The 17486-nt window shown below is 39.4% G+C and overlaps 1 protein-coding gene across 40 annotated transcripts in view; it reads left to right on the forward strand.

Moving 5' to 3' along the window:
- The window catches only part of col13a1 (collagen, type XIII, alpha 1), a 174782-nt gene that overhangs the window by 116753 nt on the left and 40543 nt on the right, over nucleotides 1-17486 (forward strand). For 37 of the 40 annotated variants that reach the window (XM_044213813.1, XM_044213798.1, XM_044213781.1 and 34 more), the window contains 8 exons: nucleotides 156-200; nucleotides 3612-3638; nucleotides 11454-11507; nucleotides 16758-16784; nucleotides 16906-16941; nucleotides 17057-17113; nucleotides 17189-17212; nucleotides 17301-17354. In XM_044213813.1, the coding sequence (XP_044069748.1) occupies nucleotides 156-200; nucleotides 3612-3638; nucleotides 11454-11507; nucleotides 16758-16784; nucleotides 16906-16941; nucleotides 17057-17113; nucleotides 17189-17212; nucleotides 17301-17354 (324 nt within the window). The remainder of the gene's footprint in view (nucleotides 1-155; nucleotides 201-3611; nucleotides 3639-11453; nucleotides 11508-16757; nucleotides 16785-16905; nucleotides 16942-17056; nucleotides 17114-17188; nucleotides 17213-17300; nucleotides 17355-17486) is intronic. The other 3 variants (XM_044213797.1, XM_044213790.1, XM_044213810.1) reach the window with 1 other exon arrangement.

Consider the following 17486-nt stretch of genomic DNA (forward strand, 5'->3'; position numbering starts at 1 on the left):
GAGGATCATAGTAAGACTTTTGGAGCGACTCATGCGAGGATGGTTTCAACAAATTATTTGTCCCTTTGCTAGTGTTGTATCCACTCATCATTTGTTTCCTGTTAGTCAACTTTCTGTGAATCAGTGTTAATATTTGTCTTTCTGTCTCTCCACAGGGTGATCGAGGTGACATCGGCCCACCAGGTCCTGAAGGCCCAAAGGTATTCCACTTCCTACCTGTTTTATAACTTTTTCATGTTTAACTCTGGTGTTTTATGTCATGGTCATGACAAGAATTTTAAAATGAAACTCTAAAAGATAGGCTCAGATCTATCCATCTTAATACAACATTCACACGCCATACATACATTGGAATGGTTTAAGGATCACTGTTATTATTCCTCTTCACCATAGTAGCCATGAAGTCATCCTTTTCTAATGCAATTACACTGTAAGGAATAGAGGACAAAATCCACAGTCCATGTCCCATACATAAAATGTATTCAGCCAAAGCTTTTTAAACTTTTTATGTTATTTAACAACACTTCACAAGAACAATACCAAATGGAATACCAAGAATGGTTGACACATACACAACACTGAATCACAATGTCACCAAACAAGAGAAAATACTGATCTAGCAAAACTGATAAAGTAATCAAAACACAATACTACATTGAGGAACATATAACATATTGGAAACATATTCAGATAATTTAAATAACTTGCACATTGTGCTTAAGTATCATCTGTTGGCATCTCAGTGTCAGATAATTACATTTATTCAGTTAGGCACAATTGGGGGATTAGCTCTGGAGAAGCTGCAGGAAGGGAGACCAAGTGTCTTGAAAATGTTTAATTTTGTCTTTTGTGATAGCAGTGAGTTTTTCTAAATTAGAGTAATATAGTTGAGTAATATAGTCTTCTGGGCTATTAAAACAAAGGGTGCTGACGTTTGGTTTGAGGTGTGGAAAGATCACTTAGAAGACGATGATGGGTGAATGGACAGAGAGGGAAGCTGAGGTTGAGGTTTTTTGATAGCCTGTTCATAACCTCTTACCAATCTTCAGTCATCTGTGCGGACATGGGCAGATGATGAAAATACCATCACATGGATCCTTGAAGTATAATTTGAGATATAGTCAAATCAATTGTGTATCTTCATCTAGGTAGTTGTGTGCAGGTTTTTTGTCTGTATTTTGTTCTGGAAACAAACCTAACTCAGCAGGAAAGCACTGTCCATGGAAACACAAAGAGGGTATTCCTACTAAAAAGACACCCACTTGATTTGCATAACTCAAATTGCCAAAGCCCCATGTTAGCTTGAGCTTAACTTTTGAATGAATTTTTGCATGCAATGAGAACTATGGATTTTGTCCCCCATCTTAGTCACATCATCTGGCCCTTCCCAGCAAGCACCATTTTTCATTTATATTAAATGGGTTAAAAAAAAGTATGTAAAAGTATTAAATTAAGCTTTGGGAGTTATTTAGAACTGATATCATGAAAATGCCGAGACCCTTACCTCACAAAATGATGCAGGTAGCATCTGCTGCCACATTTATGGATTTCAATGGAAAGTGTTTGTTTGGTTATTGCATAATAGTCTCTTTAGTATTGGATAAACATGGATGAATAAAGCATACACACACACACACACTGTGTGGATGACATTTTAAAGGATCTAAGCTTGGCTTTGAAGCTGTGTGAGGGGCAAAGTGAGCTATGCCAGCTACATTCTCCATGTGCTTGTCCTTCTCCACTTTTCAATGGCTTAACAGACTTCCTCTAGAGGACACACACATGGACACACATGTGCATGTACACACAACAACAGTTCTACACTAATCCAAGCTATTATATGGCACTACTAAGACTAGAGATTTGGGACATTATAGATGACAAAAGGAGAGACGCCAAAAATGTGAAAACGGAGGGGGGTGGGGGACTAAAATTAAAAGCAAGACAAAATAGTAAAGATTATGTTTGTATTTTAAAAAAGATGATTAATTGAAGCTGTGGCAGGAGAGACAGGACGTTATGGTGTCTTACTCAAGTTGAAGGAACTATTTTACTATAATTTCACTTAAGTAAAAGTGAAATTACATGAATGAAGCTACCTGAATGATTTGAAGGGTATTTAGGGTAAATGATATTGAGCTACTTTAAAGCTCTACTGATATTATTGGCAACTTAAGGGCAGTGGAGCAAGCTGAAAACACCACATCTGACATATTATCACCTTATAATGTGGCTATGGCTAACATGCTAGTAAACAGTTGCCTATTTACACATCCAGCAGTCACAGAGCAACATGAGCATTCATTTGGAGTTATGTTTCCAGCCGCCTGATAAATGTAAATCCATTTTTCACTCTCCTGTTAACTCACTGTTAGCTAGTTGGTTCTTTAGCTGCCAGGTGCATCCACTATATTCACCAGCTTGTCTGTCTGCTGTTTGGTGCTGAGCAGTTAGTGCATAGTGTTTTTATCAATGCTTTTTCACAGAAACAGCTGAAAGAAAAAACAGTGAGCTAAAAGAGGCTAAAAAGCTCCATAGAGCTTATGAGAACTGTAGTCCCATTTGTGACCTCAGCAATTTGTATGTATGCCACATAGTCACATAGCATTCCTTACGCAAAACTATAGGGGAGAAATCGAAATGTTATTTTTTACCTGTTATCCAGCAGTTGTGATCTGATGGGTGTCTACTGTCTGCTCTGAGCGATAAAAGGTTTGCTTGGTATGAGACCAACGTTTAAATCCAATATTACCACACACTGTGCACGGGGAACTCTATGTGACCAAACCACAAAATAATGTATAGCTGCAGAGTTGGTGATGATCCTGTGGTTATGTCATTACAAGAGTGACACCTTTCACATTACACAGTTATTTGATTAATTGTTAATATTTTTTTAAGATTGGTGGAGCTTTAAAGATTCAACCTGTGATTTTGCTATGATGCTAAATAGTGCCTTCAAACCTGATGTTGATATTTTGAAAACTGTGTTTCAAGACTAAGTAATTCATGAAGTGTAAATATGTAATTCATAAGTTCGATATGTTTAATAATTCATATGTTCATATCTTATACTCTTCTATTAAACTCTAAAGCAAAGCATCTCAGTCATCTGGATATCATCAAACAGTTTGAATGCTGTCACAACAAAACTACAATATATATCTATAACATGACTCTCTGAAAGTGATTTTGCCTGAAGACACTATGTTTTAGTAGTGTCCCTCTGAAGTTTATACTGCAGCTTTTCTGAAGTTGGGACCGCTGGAAGAAACTTCTTGCTGTGAACTTCTGTGCGGATTATTGCCATGTAAACTTCAACTATTCTTCCGTCTTGCTTTGTTGAGCACATCAGGCTGAAAAACATGAAGGTCACTAAACTCACAGGCATTGTTATCTGGCTTTTTTTCCCCAGAGTTTGGGCAACAGGGATTAGATAACTTCTTAGATTCGATGCAAACTGCTCTTTCAGTTTGCACATCCATTCTGTGAGGCCTTGGACGCAGTGCTAATTATAATGTTTACAGAGGATCTTGTGCTCCATCTAGTGGACTGTTGTGATTGTTATCAGTTGTTACATTAATAGTATTTGTCTCTGCTTTGCATCACAGGGAGTTAAGGGAGACCAAGGAATTAAGGTAAGATTTGTTACCTTTTCATTTTTCAGAATTGTCACAAAATATTAGGAACAACTGACAATACACACTGCAGCCCATTTACTATGTTCTGTTAAGGGTCACAGCCAAGATTTTAGAAATGCTGATGTCCTGAGTCCAAGACCCTCTACCCTGACCCCAGCATAGACTATTTTGATCAGACACCAAAAACAGTCTGAAAGACTCAAAATCATCTACAGTTATTTGGAGATACATAGTTTTTGCTGGACAACAACAGCGTTTGTGCCAATCTTTGCGAGTGATGTAAAAGCTAAGAAAAATTGCTTCCCCCCTAAAAAGTAAATTTAAAGAATGTTGATGGAAATAGTAGTTTGACAGAACAATTAACATCTTAAGGTTGACTTACTAGCTGTTTCCAGACCTTTTGACCATAACGCAGTCTGAACTCTGATTTGAGGACTGTGTGATATGGTTTGAAGCTCCAGAAAAAGCTAGTTAGTGGCCTTCAATTGGAATAGTTTTGTCTAACTTTGAGGGCCTTTAAAAAGTCAAAGTGTGTAACTATTATTTATAGAAAGTAAACTGCACTTTAGGGGACTAAAACCTCAACATTTTCAAAGAAACAATTGACATAAAACAAATTATAAATATAATATAAAAAGGTATTGCACAAAATAGGGTATCAAAGAAAGCAGTGCAGACATAAAAAGATTCATAAAAATAACCTAAATAAGAGTATTGCACAAAAACGATTACATAACCTCAGTGCAAATGCATAATGTAGCACTTCCACTCGTCTTGCCTTTCTTGCAGCAAAGTCATCTACTGTATGAAATAATCATAAAAAACAGTATTGAACGTGACATAAAACAAATGATAAATATTGCACAAAAAACTATATAACAGTCAGCGCATCAATGTAGCATTGTTGTACAGCCTTACTCACTTTGCCTTTCTTGCAACAACGTTATCTATGACATTATCATAAGACAGCTGTTAGGAGACGACATGATTTATACTGATGTGCTGAGACGTTCTTGCACCATAGTAGATTTCAGGTAGGTTTTTATAAGTTTGAGCTTAGAGAAGCTCCTTTCAGCAGCAGCCACTGTAAAAGGAAGAGTGGCAGAGATTCTCAGAGCTACCAACATATTGGGGTAAATTTCTGTCGGCTTCTTCTCATGCAGGAATGCCAAGAGTTCCATGTTTGTTGTGTTTTTTGATGGTAAATGGGGGAAGTTTAACATTTCCACAGCAAGTTCCCCACCATCAACATCTGGCTCTCCATCATGGGTTAGAGCAGTGCTCAGGGTTTGACATTGTTTTCTTTTGAAATGTTGGGGAAGTTGAGGAGCACTCCAAATTTGTCATGAACCTCTCCAAGGTTCTGAAATCTCTCATCAAGTGAAGAGAGGGCTATATCCACTACCACATTAAAAAATGTGGTTTCCATTTTTTGAAGGGCATCATCAATAGGCTCATCTGGAGCGTCATAACCAAAGTGCCTTTTTGTGGTTCTTAATCGCTTTTGTTTCAGTACAGCCTCCACGTTCATCTCCTCGCACGTTTCTCTTGCAGTTGTCTGTGTATCAGAAAATCCAGTGTTTCTGTAGCAGGTGAGGGAATCGCTGGTTTTCTTCAGCAAGTTGGCAGTGACATCTAGCTGCATGAAGGGTGACTGCATCAATTTACACACATGCTGGATCTTGTTGTCTTGTCTTGGATGTCATACCATATGACTGTGCAAATAGAAAAGTAGTAGGATCCAATCTACTCAGCCAAAGACTGGACTTCAGCTTGAACCACAGGGTCTGCAGTAGTTTCCCTCACCTCCAGAAGAGCCTCTCTGACTTGCCTAGCTTGATACCTTACTGCCTGAATGCTTTTTATGTTGATTTCCCACCTTGTGACCATGATTTCAGGGTGGTTTTAACATGCTTCAAGAGGATATCCCAACTATGGGGGGAGCCTTAGAAGAGTTTGAATCATTTAATTAAATATCCAAAGTAGCTAGTGGCATCTGGTGAGCTCTTCACAGCATCAGCTACCACCAGATTTAAAGTGTGGGCACCACATGGGACAAAATAGGCTCTTTGGTTCTGTTGAAGCAGGCTATAGCCTGAACACCTTTATTGTTTCCCTTCATGTTGGTGCCGTTATCAAAGGACTGTCCTCTGCAGTCATCTAAGGGGATGTTAAGCTCCTCCAGCGTTTTGAGGATGAGAGATGACAAACTTTGCCCTATTGACTCCTCTGCCACAAGAAAGCCCATGAAATGTTCTTTAATTTGTGGTACGTCTTCTAGTGGCACAATCCTGACAATGACAGAGAGCTGTTCCTTATGACTCAGATCAGGGGTGCAATCTAAAATAATGGAGAAATACTTGTTTTGTTGTTTTGATCTCTTCCACTACTCCACTCTCTTCATTACTGGATTAAATTTGGCCATAAGCTCCACCTCTGAGAAAATTGCCATTGTCTGGTTTGTTTAATGTGTCTGTAGATCCCCTTAAAGCCATGTTTCTTTCAGCTAAGGACTGAATTATTGCTACCAATCTAGTGAGAACTTTGAGCCACCTGTTTCTCTCAGCCTCAGCGAGTGCCATCTCTTGCTTATCTATTGTTAGTACCTTTGCAAGACAGACCTCCAATCCCTTCCATGTTGCCATGTGTGTATTGTGCTCCTGATAATCCTCATGGGTCTTGAGCAGGTGGCTTGCATTTTTCCAATCCCTTAGTCCTTCTCTATTCAATCTGAAATCTTTGAGAAAACATTTTGCAAGCAGAAGCAGTGTAAACTATATTTTTTTTAGTACCATAGTCAGCTTCTTTTGATTTTTTCTCCATTGACTAGTGAAATAGTCATGCTCCCGTGTTTTTGTTTCAGAAACGTGAAACTGTTTTTGATTTGGTATGGTCCTCTCAGAACAAACTTTGTTCTTACCTTATCAGTTAAAACAGATGGCCAGTCAGCAGGATCTATTGGTGCAGACCTTTTGTAAATGTCTGATACTACATCACTGGGCTGTGCAGAGGTGGAGGGGACAGGTGCACTTGATGCTGCATCGGTGGGCTGTGCAGAGGGGGAGGGGACAGGAGAACTTGATGCTGCATCACTTGGCTTGTCTTAGGTAGAAGAGACAGGAGCACTTGATGATGCATGGCTGGAAAGTGCTGGGTGGAGAAGGTGTCTGCAGCTGCCCCTGGATTTGCAGGGGTGGGATTCAAATATTTCAAAAGTGCATCTGAAGGGAGAAGAGGAGAATATATGACCATTGGGTGTTACATTATATTAATAAAAAAGCTGCTGATGGTGAAACCCAGCCAATAAAAGCACCTAAGACACATTAAACAGCTAGAGTAATTACACCCAGCATTCATGCAAAAAGCATGTATTCAATGAGCACTTATGTCACAGGATGTATGCTGTTTCCTATACATAATAAGACAAGACAGTGAGGCAGACAGTGGAAGTGTATTTCTCAAAATTATGTAGGTTATTCACACAAAACTTGAATAGTCTTTCAAACTTTCCCTTATGCATTATGGTGGGAGTAAATTCATGTTAACCAGGGCCATCGATGAACATAAAAGCTACTTAACTGAACATTTGGCTGAACAATATTGAGATGTTTGCAGTGATTCAGAGGTCTGGGACCAGGCTTAATTTGTCAGGGGTCTCATGTCTCCACAGTAACAGTAACTCAACAGTGTTCTTGTCGCTGAATCAATTAGTAAACTTATTTCTGTAAATGGCTGCAATGGTCAGTGTTCTCTGATGGACTCCAGCATCTCAGGAGTCCCAGATGACCTGCACCTACAACAGCTCTCCTTTGGCCATGGCAACATGGCAGTAGCAGTCGCAGCCATGTGTATGTGTGTGTTTTCTTCATTAAGCCTCAGAAATGGACAGAAAACAGGAAGAAAAAGTTGAACGGGGAAAACTTCAAGGAAACCACATATTTGTTGGTATCCACAGGAAACAGCAATCTAGAAAAACTCTTACTGTTTAATAATAAAGAGAAAGTGATTTTGCAGGCTAATCCTTCAATGTTAGGGTATGGTCGCCTAAGGGGTCGAGTCTTTCATCAAACCAGTGGAAATCTGTTCTATATATAATCTCAGAGATCTGGCTGCTGGTGCCTTGTGCCAGAGTGAAATAAAATGGGACTGGCAGAGGTTTTGTGGTATACACAATAACCATTAATATCAGTATGGCGCCGACCACAAATGATGACTTCTCCACACTCAACCTCTTCAATTCCAAAGCTCCCAGCAGGCAACAGACCCATGTCTAGCCATGAAGGAAGCAGAGGCAACTACCACCTCAGGACATTGTCCCATCTGTCACTGTGGTGAAATACTATATTACTTTGATTTAGTCTGATCCAATAAGCTCTGTCTTTGAAAGAAGCTTTAATTTTACTTTCTCTGTGGGAACTGAGACCAGCAACAGACAACGACAGAGAGAGTGGATTTCATGACAAAGGAGAGTGCATGCCAACAGTCACACTTGTTTGACTGAATGAAAAAGTATCTTGGCTTTTTTCCTTTCACTGCAAATGAGAAGCAATGACCTACCCAGCTGGAGGAAATATTATGATCAGAGGGGAACATAGCCATTACTGTAAGTTCTCCAATCACCCACCTCATTCTATTATTCTTCACAGTGACCATATATCTGTATGCTGCACTTCTTGTTTTGGCAAATAGGCAAATTGAAATGAAAAAATTAACAAAACTGATTCCTATCCTTGAATGGATCTGTGTCCATTTTAACTGTTGTGTAAGGAAATTAGAAAATCATAGCCTTGTTTGAAAAATCTGAATCTCCTGAACTATTCAGAACATATCAGCGATCAGGTTGGGTTAGATTTATCCATTTTACACTTCGGTCCAGAGCAAGTTACCAAATACCAATATTTTGTCCAAATATTCATGGTCCCCAGAGGATGATTCCTTGGTGATTCGATTTCTCCTTGGGACACCCCATGAGCTGTCTTCTGAAAATATCAACTTTATACAAAGCTCACAATCTAATTCCATGTAATACTCTGCAAATTCTAGGTCCCAAGAGAACATAATCTTTTGGATGTGAGTGTAAAAATTACTAATTCAGAATGAAAAATACAGTACTAATAGTAACTCATGCAAAAATTAGCTAAATAATTACCCCCAATACCTCTATACAGACCGATGGCAGGAGGAGCTGATGAGGGGATTGGGAGCACATTAACTAATGCAGTATGGTGGGAACACACTGAGAACAACTACTGGACATGACATGAATGGGTTGCCAGAACAAGGGGGAGATAGGTGACTGGCAGCCTGACAGGGAAGGTGCAAAAAAAAAGTTTCGAACCAGCTGTCCCTGTGACATCTAAGGTCTTGTCTAGTAGCTTTCTGACTGAAATAGACCACATATTGTTCCTCACACAGCTGCACCTTTTTGCCTTCTATTGTGGCTTGTTGAACAGGAATCCTTATGCCTGACACTTAAAATAACTATATCATTAATTATAAACTGTTGGTACTGAGTAGTAAGTAGCAGTACTCAATTGATAAACAATAAAACCTTTCATTAAAACATATGTTCTTTTTTGCTTGTAAGAAATCTGATCAAAATATCTTTAACTGACCTTTACCAGTTAGGCAAAGGTCAACAAGAGGTCATTTGGTATTCATATATTTTACAATCAATATTTTCTGTGAAATACCTAATTTCTACAATATTTGTTGTCAGTGACACTTGCTGACTGATGTAACTTTTATGTGAACTTAATTTTAAAAGTGCTTTTTATCAGCACACTGATATATTGGTCTAAGCCTAATCCTGTCCATCTGTTACCAAGCATACTATTTCACTGTTTAGTGTACACATGGAAAGTGTACTTTTACTTGTAAGTCATTACGGAAACCCTGGCAGTGAGTAGCTGCGTCTCCATGTCCTTCCTTTCATTGTGAGGGTGACTGATTGGTTCAAACTCATGCCTCCTTGTACTTTTCCTCTGAAGTGGAAAGCCTGTGGCTGCATGGCTTCAATAAAGAGATTAGCATATTGATAAATCATGATATGGCATGCCAGTGTGACAGATTCATGTGGACCTACACCCACTGTATGTCACAGAAAGAGAGAGATGTTAAAATAGGCAAAGGACAAACTTATGAGGTGACCAGAGGAATGCTACAAGTTATTTGTAGCAGTCATAGATCAAAGGGAGATGCTGTTTCCTGTTTGGGGCAGTTGGTTGTTGGGGAGCGTTTCTAATGAACCCCTCTGAGCCATCACAACTCCACAATCTCACGTACGCTAGTGGACACTCTGTCCCGATGTGGTCCCTCCCATCTCCACCTTCCAACTGACGCCATGAGTGTGAAAAGTGCAGCCCTAATGACATCATTAGGCTACAATACTCTGATGATGTGTAAGAGAGATGGTGCACCTCCACCCTTCCCTGCCTCTCTTTCTGATCACTGCACCTGTCAGAGGCTGTTGAAGCTTATATGTCCTTTGATGACTATAGCCTGCTGTTCAAAAATTATACAACTATCACTGGAAAATGTAACACCAACTAACAGGTTGTTGGTTATTAATAATTGGGTTATTTCTTATTAATGGGAAATGTAATTGTTGATATGTGCTTGTTTACTTTGCATTCTGTAATTAAGAATTTGTATCCATGGATGCACTGACAATAGAAACTGCCATTTTCTGCAAAGTAATCATATGTTAAGCAGGTCAAAGTTGTATGATAATGTGGATAACCCATAGTAATTAATGATTTCTGGTGTGTTCTGCTCCCAGGAAATAACCACAGTCAGATGTAGACAAAAGCTCTCACCTTCTCCTGACGTCTTGGCTTCTATATATTACCAAACTAAGTGCTAGAAATTGAAATGGAAGCATTAACCTTGAACAGTGTTGCCCTGCTCTGTAGTGGCCTAAAAGGTACACAACACTCACAACCCAAAAAACTTGAACGTTTGATACATGTGGGGTATTACAGTACTATGTCAACAAAAGATTTCCTGGCACTGGAACTAGGGATGCCAGTGAGACAAGGATGAAGGTTATTCAACAGAATTTATTTGAAGCACGCAAAATATTCACTATTTTGTCTGTGTTATATTAATCTTTTGTTTGAAGGAGCTTGTTGAAATGATTCCTGTATCATCTCTTTCTCTTTTACATATTGCTATACAGAGCATTTCAGAGCCCTCTGTGATAGCACTTAACTTGTTACCCTCTGTCTACAACTATGAGAAATTATATTAAAGCATTATCAGATACACAGTTGACAGCATGCCAATTCCACTGGAACAAACAGGATTGTAGGAACTCCCTCTACCAGCCAGCTATGTCTGCGATTGTGCGGTCACAGCTGCGACTGTACATCATCTTATCTAATCAGTCAGTTTTATTTTCACTGAATTCTTTTACATGGACAGATTATGAGACACTGGGCCCCTGCCACCCCACCCCCTCCTACATAGGAAAAAAACACTGCCTGATTAAAAGAGACTCAAAATGACACCCAGACTGAAAGAGACATGTTTTGTAGTCTGTTGCAATTTTACGTTTGCAATTATATTTTGGAGGTGAACCAGTATGCTCAAACTCTCAGAGACGAAAAACGACTCCCAAGATGTAATTTGTAGTCATTTTGTGTCTCTTCGTAGTTGTTTTTCATCTCTTTGTGGTCACTTTTCATCTCGTTGTAGTTGTTTTCAATCTTGTTGTGGTCATTTACCCCTATATCTGAGCAGTGTGTGTGGCAGTTATTACATACCCAATCAGATCAGAGGGTCATTACTTGTCTTTCATCCACTGCAAAGGGTCAGGCTGGTGTCCCTGGTACCCCTGGCATCCCTGGCAAGAGGGGCTACAGGGTAGGCCTGGAATGGAATAAGCATCCTAACTGTCTGCTTGTGCTTCTTGTCAACCTTATTCCTCTAGTAGCTGGACATCTGTAAAGTCAGATATTCATTGCATCAGTGTTTTGTTTGTGACTGGCCAAAACTCCACTTAAGTCTGAGTGTGTTTTGTTTTACCTTTCTGTGCTGTTAGCTGTGCTTCAAATGGTGTTTTTTGAAGTGTTTTTATAATGGCTGGTATAATTAGCCAGTCTTAAAGGGAAAATTCAGCACCATTTGGATGTACAGTCAGTGTTGATGGTTAAATGTAGTCAATTCAAGCAATAAATTCCTCAGTCCTTGCTATATTATTGCGGAGCCATGCCGGCAGTGCCTGCATGTATCAGGGTGCATTGCGTGCAAACTTCAGCTAGCACTGCAGAAAAATGCAACATGAAAAAACCGGCATTGAACCTACTACTCTCGTTTTTTAGTTGGCTTCAAATGAGGCTTAACTTTCACACAGTTTCTCCTGATTCTCCCTCAATATTACAACATTAGTCCAACATCACCTAAGCCTTTGGGAGTACCACTCTAGCGTATAACATTAGCTATTACTTTGTTGGCCAAAACATAGTGTTAGGTGACAAAAATACTTACTCAATGGTCATCTGCCCTCTCAGCCCTGCTGGTCTTGGTTGTTTTTTTCCCGTTTATCGTCGGGATCTTGTAGAAGGTCTCCAGCACACCTCTGTCCTGGTGAGGAGTAAAACTTTCATGCATAGTAACGCACACTCTGGCTCTCTCTGGGTTAGCCTCGGTGACAAAACTGCCCATGCTGAAATTCATTTCAGCAGAATGATTCAGTTTCTGTTGACATCGGAGGGCAGTTTGAGCAAAGGCACCACCAGTCGGTGTTTGCTCTCAGCAGCTCAGGTTCTGGAGGGTCCCCCGCCGTCCATATCCTCTTGCATGGATGCAGCTGCAGTGGCAGCCTTGGCCTCTCTCCGCTGCATTTCTTTGGCCGTATACTCTGGCTCGAATAAATATGGCTGAATATCCGAGTCAGCCAAAATATTGTAAAATGTATCCTTGTCCATAATATCCTCTGCACTCATAGCTAGTTTGCAATACAAGCAAAGAGAACAAGCAAGATTGGTTTTTGAGTGGCCCCCTTGCGACCCAGAGGCAGAAGCTAGAAATCCAAGCTGAAGTAGCCTGTAGTTCTTCCTTGCCTCCAACTACGTCACTGTCAACTCAAATGACGGCACTGGATGCAGGAAGACCTCAGCTTTCTTGCTTAATATAGCACACACTGAGGAATTTATTGCCTCAATCGACTGCATTTACCATCAACACTGATTAGACATTCACATAAAATGTGCCGAATTGTCCCTTCAATGACTGTTTTAGAAGTGGGCTGGCTAAGTCTTTATTGTTGTACTGTACAAACCTTGTAATACCATTTGGCAGTTATTTCTAACAACACTCATACATGCATTCTTCGATTTATTCTTAATCAAAGAAGAATGGATTGTCAGAAACCATTAGATGTGCTAATGTTAATTGAAAAAATAATCTGAAGTAAAGTCCACTTACTAGCTTACTAACTTGCTTTTTTCTAGAGCTTTCAACTACATCTTACAGTCTCCATCAGCGTTTGCTCAGTTGTCATGGAGATGACAGGCCTGCATAGTCCTGCAGGACATCACCTACTACAGGAAAGTCATTGGAGGTTGAAAAGCTGGCCCTCTGGTGCTGTCATAACAACCTGGAACTTAACACGCTCAAAACTGTTGAGATGACAGTGGACTTCAGGAGGAGCCCCACAACACTGCCCCCGACCATACTAAACAGCACTATGTCTGCTGTAGAAGCCTTCAGGTTTCTAGGATCCACAATCTCCCAGGACCTAAAGTGGGCATCCAACATTGATACAATCATCAAAAAGGCCCACCAGAACGTACTTCCTGCACCAGCTCATGAAGTTCAACCTGCTTCAGGAGCTGCTGATCCAGTTTTACACTGTAACCATCCAGTCTGTTTTCTGTACATCCATCACAGTCTGGATTGGATCAGCAACCAAATAGGACAGACTACAATGGACAGTCAGGACTGCAGGGAAAATAATGAGCAGGAAACATCACTGCAGACCCAGCACACCCTGGACATAACCTGTTCCAACTTCTCCCCTCTGGTAGGCACTACGGAGCACTGTACACTAAAACAGAAGACACAAGAACAGTTTCTTTCCACAGGCCATCACTCTGATGAACAGTTAAATCAGTAGTGTCAATAACCCTGTAACACTAAAACATCCACTTACCTACCTGGCCACCACAGACTGGTAGAACAGCTGTATTAGCATCTTGTTGCAGATGTTTAAGCCTCTGAGCCCCCGCAGGAAGTAAAGCCGGCTCGTCCAGGTGCACTCCAAGGTATATAAAGTAATCTGATTGTTTATACACTCAACATTTATTCCTTTGCACTATTTGTATTTGTTATAATCTACAGAACGCTTGTATTGTATATAGACATTGCATGTTGTTGGTCATTGTAGGTTTTTATATGTATTTATATAATATTATTATTTATATTACCTATTTTTATTTCACCTACTTGTATGTACATAGTAGTAGTAGTAGTTAGTAGTTATGTTTATTTTTACCTATCTGTTCAGCTTTGTTGTCCTTGTTTTTTAGCTGTATGCTATATCTATCTTCCTGTAAATTGTTCTGTGTGTAACTACATTGAGAGCAACTTAAAACTGGAGTCAAATTCATTGCATGTGTACACATAATTAGCCAATAAAGCTGATTCTGATTCAGATTCTAATTCTGATATCATCACTTATCTATGGTAAGGTCCCTTCTACACACAGTAAAACTTCATCAGTGAGGAGGAGGATAGAGAATATGAGGTACAGCAGGTCAAGGTACTCCAGGCTAACCGGTGCAAGGAGTAGATGATGAGAATCCCACCATGACTTAAGACCAGGACAGACACTGCTAACTCAACAGGAACCACCGGAAGCATCCCAGTGGGTCTTACCTGTACATACTTACCTCAAGCCATTCAACACCTTAAGATCTCTGCTAGTATACCCTAAAGACAGGACCCCAGAGGAAGACATCACATGTGACAGCTGTGGGTAACACTACAGCAGTGAAACAGCAAGGACCCTGATGACAAAAGACTGAATGAACAATGGAAACGGACAACATCAGCTGTCACCAGACCAAAACCACTCACAGCATCCACTGTCAGAGGTCATCGACCAGGAGTCAGTGGACAGCTGGAGAAAGATCATGGAGTACATTCACATCTGATGTCAGACCATCTTTGAACAGATAGAGGAGTTACCATCTCCCCCCATATAATTATCATATATGACCACCTAACCAAAATTCCATACAAACTATAGGTTACATGATGACAACTGAGCTATCTCCATGTCAACTGAGCAAACTTAATTCGCTGATGAAGACCATTTATGAACTTTGGAAAGATGCAATGAAAAACTATCAAATGGCAGTTAAAGAAACAAGAACATCCTTCTTCTCTAATTTAATTTTAGCGAAACACTCTAACCTCAGAATTTTATTTATGTTAATAGACTCGGGCATCCTCTACAACTCACATTACCTGTAGCATACTGCAAAGTTCAACTTTAGGTCCACTTTTATGTTCTACATGCTTCCACTTGGGTAAATCATTCAACGTCACAACGTCTCTTTTCATTGCTACGCAGATGACACACAGATATACCTTCCCCTGAGACCTGCTGTGCCAAAAGGCCTAGCTGCCGTTTTAGACTGTCTCAGCGATGTAAACTGTTGGATGGCAGAACATTTTCTTCAACTCAATAACTCAAAATCAGAAATCATATTGTTAAATTCCACACACCTTATTAGTCTCATTGAGAATGGCCTTGGTCCCCTGTCTGCAAATGTGAAGCCCACTGCCAGAAATTTGGGTTCTGATCTAAGTTTTAAACCACAAATCAAAAAAGTTGTCCAATCCTGCTTCCTTCAAATAAGAACTTTAAACCAAAAGTCATTCTCTCGCCTCCAACTAGTTCAGAAGTCAGTATCTAGGCTTCTCACTGGTTTTAACAGATGACATCACATCACCCCAATCCTGGCTTCTCTCTATTGGCTCCCTGTTCATTTTAGAATTGATTTTAAGATTTTACTGATCACTTTTAAAGCATGTTTGGCCCCAAGCTACATAAAGGAAATGTTGACACCATATGAGTCAGCTCGCAGCCTTAGATCTTCAGGTGTGGCCCTTCTGGCTGTTCCAAAGTCGAGGCTTAAATCTAAAGGTGAATGCGCTTTTGCCATCAGGGCCCCTCAGCTTTGACCTGCTTAGATAAGGCTTGCAGAAAAAGTGACTTCTTTTAAATCACTTCTTAAAACTTATCATTATAGACTTGCTTTTATGTGATCTTGTCTTATTATTCGTCTCTTTATTGCTTTGTTTGGCATTTCTGTTTGGCTCCTTTGCCTTGTCTGTCAAAGCACTTTGTAAACTCTTTGTAAACTCTAATGTTATTTTTTAAATGTGCTATATAAATAAAGTTAATATAATTATTATTATTATTATTATTATTATTATTATTATTATGAGATGCAGATGAAAAACTCCAGAAAAAACTAGTAAGTGGACATTGAGGCAAGATTTCTTTAATTAAACAGCTATTTCCAAGGTCAAAATTAACTTTTATGCTCTCAAATGCTGTCTGCCGATGTAGATTTCTTGTTAATGCTTGCTAATTAAGCAACAATGTGCATTCCACGTGAATCATTTCATTGTGTGAACCACCTAAAAATATGTGTATTAGAATTGATTTTATTATGAGGGTTACTGACTTTATTATGCAGAAATATGAGGTTCCTAGTGGTTGTATTATTATTATAAGTTGTCAGTGAATACCTGATTTAAAGGTAGTGTATTCATCAGAGTTTTATCAAGGATCCTATTTTTAGTGTTTCATGAGGGTTTTTGTCATAGAAATTTTAAATTTAAAAATACAGAATAAAGACACAAAAGTATCACTGACAACTTTGAAAACATCAGCATCCTCTACATGATTAACAATATTACATTAGACGTCAAAACTCTGTATTTATTAGTCAAAACCTATTTGTCTGGTTAATAGTAATAAGTTGTACTCTGTTCAGCTAAGACTTCATTATGTATTCAGTATGTACAGCTTCAACAAACGATCATGCTCATGGAAGTCATGTATGATGTACATCTTGTATGATGTTTCTGTTACAGGGTGACAAAGGCGACCAGGGAGATAAGGTAAGAAAAAACAGCATTGTGAAAGAACTTAAAAAGAACATTTTAATGACTTTCCAAATACTAACACAAGTTGAGAATGTTTATGGGGAATGTAAGTGTTATACATCCATTTAACCTCTAGGGTGAAGCAGGTCCTGAAGGCCCAGCTGGACAAAGAGTAAGTTGTAACTGGCATACTTAACAGCATGCTGCAAATATTGACATATAGTACATAAAATGTCCAATTTATAATCATTATGTTCATGATGAAAATGATCTTTTTCACCTTATAGGGTCCTCCAGGCCCAACTGGGGAGCCGGGAAAGGCTGAAATCCACAACAATGAAAATGTATGTCACTCTTATTTAGTTACACTTTTCTTAGATGTAGAAAAACTATTGTTAACATTTAATATTCCTCCACAGGATATTCGCAACATACCCCTGATGGTAAGTACTTTCTAGGGTTTATCACGACATGTGTCACCACAGTACTTTTTAAAATTCTATTAAATGAGGAGATCTCTTCTCCTCATAGGGCCCCCCTGGATTACCTGGACTTCCAGGGCCCCCTGGACTCCCTGGCGCCAAGGTATGAGTGTTTTTGTGTTAATGTTTTGTGTGTCCCGTAGCCAGATAAATCTGTTGGGGGGGATTGGCTGTTTGGCCTTTATTCCCAATGCTGAATTAATTGGCCCCAGGTTTTTCATGTCAGTTTGTTTGT

Source organism: Siniperca chuatsi, linkage group LG11 (assembly GCF_020085105.1).
Source record: "Siniperca chuatsi isolate FFG_IHB_CAS linkage group LG11, ASM2008510v1, whole genome shotgun sequence".
Lineage (NCBI taxonomy): Eukaryota > Metazoa > Chordata > Actinopteri > Centrarchiformes > Sinipercidae > Siniperca > Siniperca chuatsi.